At 48.0% G+C, this 11,158-nt stretch overlaps 2 protein-coding genes across 5 annotated transcripts in view; one reads left to right on the plus strand and one right to left on the minus strand.

The window, feature by feature from the left end:
* Positions 1-5,234, plus strand: part of LOC135378970 (zinc finger protein 883-like) — a 28,154-nt gene extending 22,920 nt beyond the window's left edge. For 3 of the 4 annotated variants that reach the window (XM_064612170.1, XM_064612173.1, XM_064612171.1), the window contains one exon: positions 1,635-5,234. In XM_064612170.1, coding sequence (XP_064468240.1) covers positions 1,635-2,959 — 1,325 coding nt within the window. In that variant the 3' untranslated portion in view covers positions 2,960-5,234. The remainder of the gene's footprint in view (positions 1-1,634) is intronic. The other variant, XM_064612172.1, reaches the window with a different exon arrangement.
* Positions 5,235-6,731: 1,497 nt separating this feature from the next.
* Positions 6,732-9,533, minus strand: LOC135393663 (uncharacterized). The gene has a single exon (XM_064623986.1). It carries the CDS (start codon positions 9,531-9,533, stop codon positions 6,732-6,734), a length of 2,802 nt encoding a protein of 933 aa, XP_064480056.1.
* Between the last annotated feature and the right edge of the window lie 1,625 nt (positions 9,534-11,158).

The raw sequence follows: 11,158 nt of genomic DNA on the forward strand, positions 1-11,158 counted from the left end.
GAACGAAACTTCTGCCATGTATTTGTGTCTCGGTAATATGGAACTCCGCTTTTCGGACAATGGACAGCACAAACTGGTACTAATTCCATAGGACCCTATGTATTTTTGCCTCATTATTATGGACATGTTCTCAGAACGACAACCCCTAGGAGAATCGGATGACGAGCCCTTGTTCAAAATTTCTTCTTTCCTTTGTCTCTGCTGAATTCTGGGGGATATTGTGCCACCCTTCCAGGGTAACAACCCTTACGAGAACACAAAAGGGTGATGCAGCCTTCTTCGAAATTTCGCCCTTTGTCACTGAAGACACCTAAAATATCAAAGGGAGGCTAGCAGTAGGGGATGTTTCTGGAATGGGCATCATGACGTCATAGCTGTTATAAAAAGCACGGGGACTTTATGTGACTTCAGTTTCTCCCAAGGTCATAGTCGAGGACAGATCACATAGCTCGAGCAGGTCTCAAAACAGCGCTCCAGTTCTTCGAAGATAACGGGGACAGGTCTCAAGCAACCAAAATTGCTGAAATGCTGTCGACTTTGAACACCAGGAGGTATGCGTACAAGCAAGCACTGATTACTGAGTTTTTTTCGTTATAAATTAATTAAATATTGGACGATTTGTTATTATGGACGATTCACTTTATGGACAATTTTAGCGAGGAACGAAAGTGTCCATATTAACGAGGCACCACTGTATATATATATAATACAAATATACCTCGGCGTAAATACGTATATCTCTGGGAAGAGTTTGAAATATCGGCAGCTCTCATACCTCCATTCAGTACTATTGGTACCGCCATCAGTAACACTATCAATCCTATGGCTGCCCTCTGCACTATCAGTTGCTGCCTCGTTACAGCTCCGCAGTCGTTTGATAGTTTTCACGAACCAGAGGCAGTCTTTGAAGCAAAAAAGAAAGAAAAAATGCATGCACATTTGTAGCACAAATCCCCTCCTGTACCTGTAGCATATAAAAACATTTGCGGAAGCATATTCCTGACACAGCAGAAACTCTCCAGCATGTAAGATCATGCACTGTGAGATACCAAAATTGTCCTTTGAATTAGTTTCGATGCGCTGGTTTTCTTCCGTCATTCCTGCACCAGCTAGTTGCAGATATTGGCTCACAGTATCTTGGGACGATGTTACAGCAATATCTGGGAACAGTGTGATGTTACAACGCTTGAAAAACCATTTATTATTGGTTTGTGTCGCCCTTCTCCTATGGCACAAAGTAAATACTATACAAATAGCTTATGGCTGCACATGCGTCATTCTTTCACTGGAAATGTGGACGAGAATTTTAACGGAAAAATGGTAATCGTTCAAGGAGTGGCTTTGATAGTGCAGTGAACTTCCATTATGGACCTTGACAGTAACTCATAAGTTGATATCGAACTATATGAAGATCGAATTAGAGAATGGGTGTTAACACGCATTTGAAACACGCATTTGAAAAGTGCTATAGTGTACCTTGCAGCCGTTCGTGCAGCAAGTACAATGGGGACTATATGAGGGGTCGGATGCGAACAGCGTGCTAAGGTGTGGTGCCATCTCTTTTATCAAACATTGTGAAGCAGAAGTGTTCCCGGACTGGTCGGCTTCTTATTGTCTGATTTCTGAATTTTCAGGTTCAAGAGAGAGCACGCATCTGCAGCAGCATAACACAGACACCAGTGAGAAGCCATACAAGTGCCATCTCTGTCCTGCAGAGTACAGCCGTAGCAACTCCCTGAGGCGTCACAAGGAGACACACGTGGGCAAGAAGTCACATAAGTGTGATATATGTCCTGCAGAGTTTAGTCGTAGTAACAGTCTACTGGTTCACAAGCGGACACACACTGGGGAGAAGCCATACAAGTGCGATGTCTGCCACGCAGAGTTCACCCGCAATGGGCACCTAAAGCAGCACCAGCGGAGACACACGGGTGAGAAGCCATACAAGTGTGATGTCTGCCCTGCAGAGTACAGGTGGAGCAAAAATCTGCGGGATCACAAGCGGACGCACACGGACGAGAAGCCATTCAAATGCGATGTCTGCCCCGCGGAGTTCAACTGGAGCATGCTTCTACAGGATCACAAGCGGACACACACTGGGGAGAAGCCATACAAGTGTGATATCTGTTCTGCAGAGTTCAGACGGAGTGGGCTTCTGTGGAGCCACAAACTGTCACACACTGGCGCGAAGCCATTCAAATGCGATGTCTGCCCCGCAAAGTTCAACCGGCGCGGAGGTCTACAGGAGCACAAGCGGACACACACTGGGGAGAAGCCGTACAAGTGTGATGTCTGCCCTGCGGCGTTCAGCCGCAGCGGACTTCTGCGGGACCACAAATGGGCACACACGGGCGAGAAGCCTTTCAAATGCGATATCTGTCCTGCAGAGTTCAGCCGGAGCAGAGCTCTATGGGATCACAAGTGGGTACACGCAGGTGCAAAGTCATTCAAGTGCGATATGTGTCCTGCAGCATTCAATCGGAATATGCGTCTACTGGTTCACAAGCGGACACACTCTGGGGAGAAACCATACAAGTGTGATGTCTGCCCTGCGAAGTTCAGGCATGTCCAGCATCTACAGGTTCACAAGCGGACACACACGGGAGAGAAGCCATACAAGTGCGATCTTTGTCCTGCAGAGTTCATTCGGAATGATCGGCTGCAATATCACAAACAGACACATACAGGTGAGAAGCCATACAAGTGCGATCATTGTCCTGCAGAGTTCAGGCGGAGTGATCTGCTGCAGAATCACAGGCGGACACATACGGGTGAGAAGCCATACAAGTGCGATCATTGTCCTGCAGAGTTCAGGCGTAGTGATCAGCTGCAGCGTCACAAGTTGACGCACATGGGCGAGAAGCCATTCAAGTGCGACGTCTGCCCTGCGGAGTTCAGCCAGCGGAGGTCCTTACAGTGTCACAAGCGGACACACCTGGGGGAGAAGCCATCCAAGTAGAAATGCCTGCGCTGCTGAGCTCAACCATGGTGGGCACCTACAGTGTGATAAGCGAGCCAACATGGATGAGAAGCTGTACGAGCACGATGTCTGCCCTGCAGAGTTGAGCTCTTGCTGAACCTGCAGCATCGCAAGCAGACACACATGGGCAAGCAGTCAGAAACGTGTGGCCTCTGTCGTGCAGTGTTCACACACAGCACGAACTTGAGGTGTCACACCAGTGCCACCTCCATCTAGCAGAATTCAGACACAGCATGGACCGAGCAGCTATACGGAAACATTGTCTGTTCTGCAAATTTGAGGCAGAGCACACAACCTGCAACTTTACAAGCGCGCGTTCATGGGGCATAAAGCCATACAAATTCGAGGTGTGCGCATATTGGACATTTCAGCTACAAATCGAATATGTGCTCTATATTTCATTCGAATTCCATTGGAAAACTTTATATTAGAAAATTTTCTATTCAAAATTTTCGGATATCTATAAAAGCTTGACCATTCGATTTTCTTCAAATATCATATCGCATTATAAAGATGTTGCGATCTGCGCTCTCGAATTTGTACGGTGTGGTAAGGGCAACAAACACGTATAGTAAAACAGCTGCAAAGCGACGCGCGAGTAACGGGTCCGAGGTATCCTCACCTGCAAATGTGTCACTGCACGTTCGTTAACTCAAACTGAAGCTAGTGCACATGTTGTGTCGTTGTGTGCAGCCGCCATTTTAAAGTCTGCCCTAGTGAAATCACGTTATGCTTTATGTGTCTTCAGCACGGTTGCGGATTTGTGGGTTGCCAATGAACTCTGAGCATTCGTATGAGGCCTACAGTGTGGTAAAGTACCGGTTAAGTATCGAAATTTTGTTGGTGCAGAGCTGAACACTCCTGTTCACAGTGCCACTTCATGCACAGCCAACACGAGCATCTCGAACACACGCGCAGATTTTTGGTATCAAATGAAAGAAGCGCGAACGTCGTGGAAGCAGTCACGCGCGATGATCACAGCCTTAGGGCCAGTTCTCACTTGGCAACGCCCGGCGCGACGTCGTGAGCGGGCGGCGGAAGTAGAGGCGCATTGCTGCTGCCCCGTCAGCACGCACGATTTTCATGTTCCCAGCACAGTGGCATTCTGTCGTCCACACCAGACGACAAATCAGGAGGCGTGGCCTTTCTGTCACCTAATTGGTCGCCAGCTGTCGTTCTCGGCAGCTCTCGCTGACGTCGTGAAAGAATTTCGGCAGGGCAGTTTTTTTGGCTCAACGTCTCTCCTCGCTGACTCCGGCTGTGCGTCTGTTTCCGCCGCCCGCTCGAGAGCACGACGCTGCGTCGGGCGTCGCCAAGTGAGAACTGGCCCTTACAACATCGTTGAGGATCGCGGTTTTGCTGTGTTTACGAATGAGCCTGCTCCAAACTATGCATTACTGTCAGGCACGCATGACGTCACACGTGAGAGAACAGCGACGACAAATGCGGAAGGCATTATGAGTGTAAGAAGACCGAGCACTTGCCACCTCCATTTTCCTTCAGTGATATGTGCGTCACTAAACCATCCCATGTCCAGAACGTGTCCTTTATTAACCTTTATTACATGCGTTCTGTCTGTTTCACCGTCGCATGCAGTGCCAACAGCACGGGGGTTCAATGTTCACGAGAGACTCGTCAAATGGAATCTGCTTTTTAGGTTTCCAGCTTGCCTCATGAGAACAGCACATCGTTTTATTGAAAAAAAAAAAAAAAAAAGGACAGTTACGACTCGTGTAATGCCAAACTCAGCGTCAGCTGTGCATGTGGTGAAATGAGGTCGGATGAAAGTAGTGTCTAGATAAAATTTACTTAAAGTACAGTTCAGATTTTTCTCTTCATGTGACAAGGAAGATTTGATTGGCTTCGAAATGGGAGAGGACGATCAGTGACGAAACCAAGATATAACAAGAAAATTAGCCTGCTGTTCCACCCTGCCTTCGGTCTTGCGTCCGCGCTTATCATCGTCTTCTAATCTATCGCAGAATGATAGAGCAGAGTCTTGTCCCCGTCTGGAAAGATAGAAATGTGGAAAGGATTGAAAGTACGGTATTTCAATTCAGGAAAGGTGAGAAGGAGTGACACTGATGAGACTCTTGAGCAAGAAATAAATGTATTGTAAGGGGATCTCATTTACAGTGTGCATTCCCTATACTGGCTATAATAATGAAGCTCCTGAGGACGCTAATCCCAACAGGTACGCTCTTTCTCATGGATTTCTGTTACCTCTTTCGGGCCATAAAGTATGACAAGTCGAGGACCAGTGATTGACCCCTGTGACGCGTGATTGACCGTGACCCCTGCACCCTCAACACAAATGTTTGGTGACACACCCCTAACTTTTTACCTGTGCACTCCCTACCTCCGCAAATTTTTTTCCAACACCCCCTCATGCTTGGGCTTCTGGATAAACCGCTGTCAGGGGCAGTAAGCACACTACAGAGGCTGCATGAGTAAAATATGTGCTACGCTAAGATAGTGGTGATGCTGGTGAAAGAGCTCGCCGTTATCGGCCTCACATACGTGGGCAACGTCACGACCGACGCCCTGGGGGAACTGAATTTGCGTCCTGGGCCGACTTCTAGGGGAGCTGTGCCGACATGTGTCTGAAAGCGTCTGATGAAAACGCCACACAGCACAGCCAGCACCGGGATTCGAGCCCGGGTACATCCCAGAAGGCTTAGGCGCTAACCGCATGGAGCGTATTTTACAACCGAAATGGGCCAGCGTTGCCTCTGCCGAACCGCGCGGAACGCGAGCAGAGCTCTTCCAACCGCATGCGACGGATTCCCGGCGCGCGTGGTTGGCATGGTGACGCGTCGGCTGCCTGATTGTGAACGCGGTAGCGACATATGTGCGTACATACTAGTTGCATTGTAGCTATGCTGATGATAACATGCAATGTCATCTGTTTCCACTTTCGTAAAACTTCTGTCAAGATGTGCGTCCTCTTTTGTGCACCCGCGCGTCCCCGAGGCGCTTGTGGCTTCGCCTGGTTCCAGATGGTCATGTTTCTTGTTGCTGGTCATGCTGCTAGTCGCTTGCTTTGCTTCGCGATATTAAGTAATCACGGTAACATAATCAGACTGAGTATACATGACAGTGGCCGCCACTGTCGCATATCCTCAGTATCAGCGCCTCCTCTATAAGTGGACTATGCCTGTCAGCTTGCGCCGCGCAGCATAGGAGGAGAGCGTCGCACGCGATGTCGCACGTGGCCACAAGAGGGCGCCATGAACGGAGGGACGCGGCGCGGAAGGAAAGCACGTCCGCTTATCGCCGGACTTCTGAGTTCGCAGCAATGATGGTTGTTCCTGAATGTTCGATGGAGGTTCTTTGCAGTATGAGGATGTCAGCTGACTGCGAAAGTAACAGGAGGCTCTCTGATGCAATGTTGCCCCAATGAATGTGGGGAAAGCGAACCGGCGCCCGAGGTGCTCACTGCGTGCAAGATGCTAAACTCCATGGATCCCGGATTAATGGGCGCAATACATTTTAACAAAATTTTGTTACACGTAATTTGCTGTAATTAAAATTTTATTACACGTACGATGTAATTACACGTATAAAAGAACAGGTACATGACACAGGATGTGTGAAAATAAGCAATAAGTATGGAAGTAAGCAATAAGTATACAAATGAAACGGTAAGAGACCCGCAACACAAAGCACACTGAAAGGTAGTCTGAACATATAATTGAAACTTTGAAGGCTGTACCAAGTGTATGCCTCAGTGTTTCAATAAGGTCAGCATTTAGTTCAGCCTCAGGTATTTTCTTGATAGAGGCTTCCTGAAAAAAGCTTTTGCTGCATAATTCCTGTCTGTTACATGGAATGCATGATTTGTAAGGAGCGGCCTGAAAAACTTTGTGCAGATCAACTGTACAAGCTCGTGCCTGTGTTCCTTGGTGTTCGCTGAGCACTTTAGCAGGGGACATTCAGAGACTGCAGGCACTGCGAAGTGCAGCAGGGTGCTTAGTGGCCGCGTGGGTTTGGGCTTGCTGGAGAGCACAGCCTCAGCAAATTGCCTCAAGATGCAGAGGAGGTAAACAAGGTCATCAGAAGGGTACAGGAGTCCTCCTCGGTCCTGATGCATTGTGAGACCCTGAGAAGCCTGATTGGACTTGGCTTTTAGCACCAGCTGGCAACAGTTCTCGCAATGAACTTTCTCGACGACGACACGGGCAATAAAACCTCCGACATGGGTTGTGGCAGACAGTTGTAGGCTGGGCAGACACTCTTGCCTTGGCTCACTCAGTCTTTGCAGGATGTACTCTGCTTCAGAAGGAATGTTGAAGGGTGACGTTGTTGGTGCTTGATGCGCAACATTTGTGACAACTATGTTGGAGTTTGATGAAACCGTGTGCGACACGTTGCTATGCTGTGATGCACTGACAATTCCAGTCTTCAGGATTCGCTCTAGTGCATGTAACGTGGACTTCACGTTCATTTGGTCGTTGCACCCTTGGGATCGCCTCAGTGCACCAAACAGTGATTCAACTGCATCACTGCTGAACTTCCTTGTCAACACAAATCCAAACTTTTCTTCCTGCAGCAAATGCCTCACACAGGCAACCGTTGAATGCGTCGTCATGAGCAATGCCTCATATGTTTCCTTGGTGAAGAACTGAGTCGGCTTTGTTGCTTCCTTTAACTTGGACAGGTACGCGGTGAATGTGGATTCCAACCATTCAAGTCTGCTATCCTCAGAGTTGTCATAGTGGCGCACATCTGGAAACCTTTGGTGAATGTACTGTGTACAATTGCTCGTATCATGCAGGATAAACCAACGGTACAATGTCTCCATGAAAAGTATCGTGGGTCCTGAACTTGCATACATTGGATTGCATGTGTGGCCAGCCTGGCCTTTCAGAAATTTGAGTGCAGCTGTGACGTCCGGAGAGAACAACTGTACAGCTCGCTTTACATTCATTTTTTCTATATTATTCGGGTACACATGCTTCCGGCTCAGGAACTTGACTGCTTTGATTGATGCTTCCTTCTGCAATTCATACAGTCTCTTCAAATAGGAAGATGACACTTCGTTGTCCTTGCCTATATCACGATCTAGGAACTGGGACCGAAGGTTCTTGAGAATATGACAGTAATCAAAGCTGAGAAAAAGAGCTCTCTGTGAGTCAGCTGGGTGTGCAATGCGATGCGTGAGGTCCCCACGGCACAATATTTTCATTGCGTTCACGTTTACGCGGTGGTTATCAGTCACAATCCTGAGCACCCGAAACCCAATGCTTTCAACTTTCTCCAGGACAAAAAGCACGAGTTGAGAGAGTTCGTCACCTTTCAGGCCTTTTGTAACGAAATATGCAACAGGTATCCGAAATGAGACACTGAGGCCACACAGTAGAAAGCAGAGCAGGGAGTTAGCGAGTACTGGCTCTTTTGTGTCTGAATTCAGAGGGACATAATCCACCTGCCCTACAAAGGCATCCTGTTGCTTATTGTACTGCAGTTTCTGCTTAATTTGCATTTCGTCTATGACAAGTGAACATGTCCTAGACTGATTATTTCCCAAGTTCTGAAGCTCTGCTTCCAGGCGAGTTTTTACTAAAGCGCTGAATCCAGTTTCACCACTCGCTCTGCCGATGTAGTTTTGTAGAGTGTTCCTGGATGGTAACTTGAGCAGCCCATCACTCCTAATGTGTTCATAGGACTTCGTTGAAAGGTGCCTGAGTATAATGCAATGTCTGAGTGTGTCCTCCGACCACCTGGGGCTTTTTTTCTTGAAGTTTCTCACTTGGTCCATGAGGAACATTGCCTGAGTGTCATTGTCTGCAGCTTTGCTTCTGATGTAGCGGAAGGTTTCTACATCTTGATCTTCATGTAGTTTCTTCAGTTCCACTTTATAGCTGTCCACTGTGCTCCGTAGTCGTTCGATCTGCTTTCTCATATCCCTAGTCTTGCGAGCTAACCTGCGGTGCTCCAGCGAGGTGGTGTACCGTACATTGCGTATATCTGCCTGGGTTGATTGGTCACTGGTTGACACTGCCGCTGCCAACGGTGGTGGGTTCCCTTTACAGAACACTTCTGCTCTTCCTTCAGTGTCAGTACTTTCTGTGCCTTCATTGCGGTTTGGGCACTCTTTGCGTGGACTTGCTTGGAGGTCGTCTGTGGTACCCTCACCGTGCAGTTCGGTTGAGGTCCCTCCTGCTTCCTGTGGTGGCTCAGCTTCACGACGCACCCTTTTCCGTGGTATGGCAGAAACAGGTGCACATGTCCTCTTCCTAATGCTGGCAACACTTCTTTCCTTCGTGACTTTCGGTTGGAGGTAAGATGGGAAGTCACTGAATATAGATGGGACCGCATCCTTCTTAAGCCGTCTCCTCTTGCCTTCAAGGAAGTCTGATGCATGAAAATGTTTGCTGCACACTTTGGAGTAGTTCGACGTTGAGTTTGGTGACCAATCGTCCCGTTTGGTAGCAGCCAACCATTTCTCCCGAATGTCCTGTAGCACAGGTATTTCGTGAAACGTGGTTTTCTCTCCAGGAATCGGTCTTTTCCCGTCCGATTTGCACAGCGGCACACAGCAATATGCCATAACCACTCTACCTGAAAATGAAATTGCAAAAATGTTTAGCGCCTGTAATATTCGTTCAACAGCTTAATGCTCTGCAAGGAGGTAAAAGAGCGACAAGAAACGGCTAGGCTCGTGTGGATTGTGGAAAACAGAATCGGGAACAATGCGACTACCAGACGACGATGCCGACGGCTCGATTTGAGCCTTTCTTCTCAGTTTAACGCTACTAAATTTGTTATTTACACTCTCGACAGCACTACCACAAGGATATCTAAACGCATCATGTACCTAGTACTCATACTCACCTCGAAAAGTTGTAAAAACGATGTTCACGTGAGCTACTTTCCGGCTTCTGCGGCAATCGAGGTACCCTCCGTACGCAGCGCCCTCGCGTTGTGGAAGACCAGAGCAGATCACGTGACGAAAGACGGCGAGGAGAAGAAGAGCTGACAGGCATAGTCCACTTATAGAGGAGGCGCTGTCAGTATACATGACAGCAAACTCGCCACTGAGTGGCGATCATGTGCTGATAGCAGCAACGATAAAATATGACAGCCAGCTTCTATCACATTCCAATTTGAGTCACATACAAATACCCGAGACGTCAAACCTGGACTCAAGTAATCAGTCATCGTAAGCGCATGACACCACGAAGAAAGGCGACACACACACGAAGCGTACTGTCAAAAAAGTTTATTGACTCATTGACTCACATATATATTGTTTAAAAACTCGCTAAAATTTTCTTTGTCGATTACGCCATCGACGGAAAGGGCGCCAATCCTCACCGCTCTTCGCTAAGTATAAATACATTTGCTTAAGCACGTAAATACAGTTACGAATTGGTCCGCGAGTTTTGTCCAGAATTAATGATTCATCACGTCATTGTACACGTCCATCTTCACGTTCCAAGCGTTCAACATCGTGCACCTCGAATCCGTCAGCCATGTTTTCTGTTTATAATACCGTGCTGTAGGGACAGCGGTCACGTGCACTTTCCTCTCGCTGCTGTACTGGCTGATTCCGCGATTCAGCTCGATTCCGCTCCGCTCGTCACTGCCGAAATTTCTATCCCGCCAGATATGCGCGTTTCGGCTCTGTGCCTATTCGTTCTGCCGTTCGGTTGCACGCTAGTTTGCAGATTTAAAAAATCGCTGTACAGACTGAAGCAGGCAGCTAGAGCCTGGAACATAAAGGCCAACCAGGTGCTTCTGGAGGAGGGATTCAAACGCAGTGACGCCGACCCCTGCCTGTATTCTCAAAGGATTGACGAGAAGCTCTTGTATGTTCTCCTATATGTGGACGACATGCTGATTTGTCATCCAGCTAATTCGGTCATTACCGACACCTGGAAAGGATTAAACAAGCACTTCGAATTGAAGGATCTTGGCTCCGTCAGTCACTACCTAGGGATTGAAATCGAGAGACCACGTGATGATTGCTTTCTCCTTCATCAGCGCAATAAAATCACCACATTATTGGCAAAGCACCGGCTTGATGACGCCAAGGGGAGCGCCATTCCCATAAATACAGACTACCCGAAGCTCTTGGGCCCAGGACAGCTGTGGATTTCACTGTGTCACTAAGAAGAGCCAGCGAGGAGGACTTTCGGGACAGCCTGAAGATGGATGGAGCGAACAAGTTTG

Source organism: Ornithodoros turicata, chromosome 1 (genome assembly GCF_037126465.1).
Source record: "Ornithodoros turicata isolate Travis chromosome 1, ASM3712646v1, whole genome shotgun sequence".
NCBI lineage: Eukaryota > Metazoa > Arthropoda > Arachnida > Ixodida > Argasidae > Ornithodoros > Ornithodoros turicata.

Coding starts and splice junctions, on each gene's coding strand:
- LOC135393663 (XM_064623986.1), bottom strand. CDS start 9,533: ATGGCATATTGCTGTGTGCCGCTGTGCAAATCGGACGGGAAAAGACCG.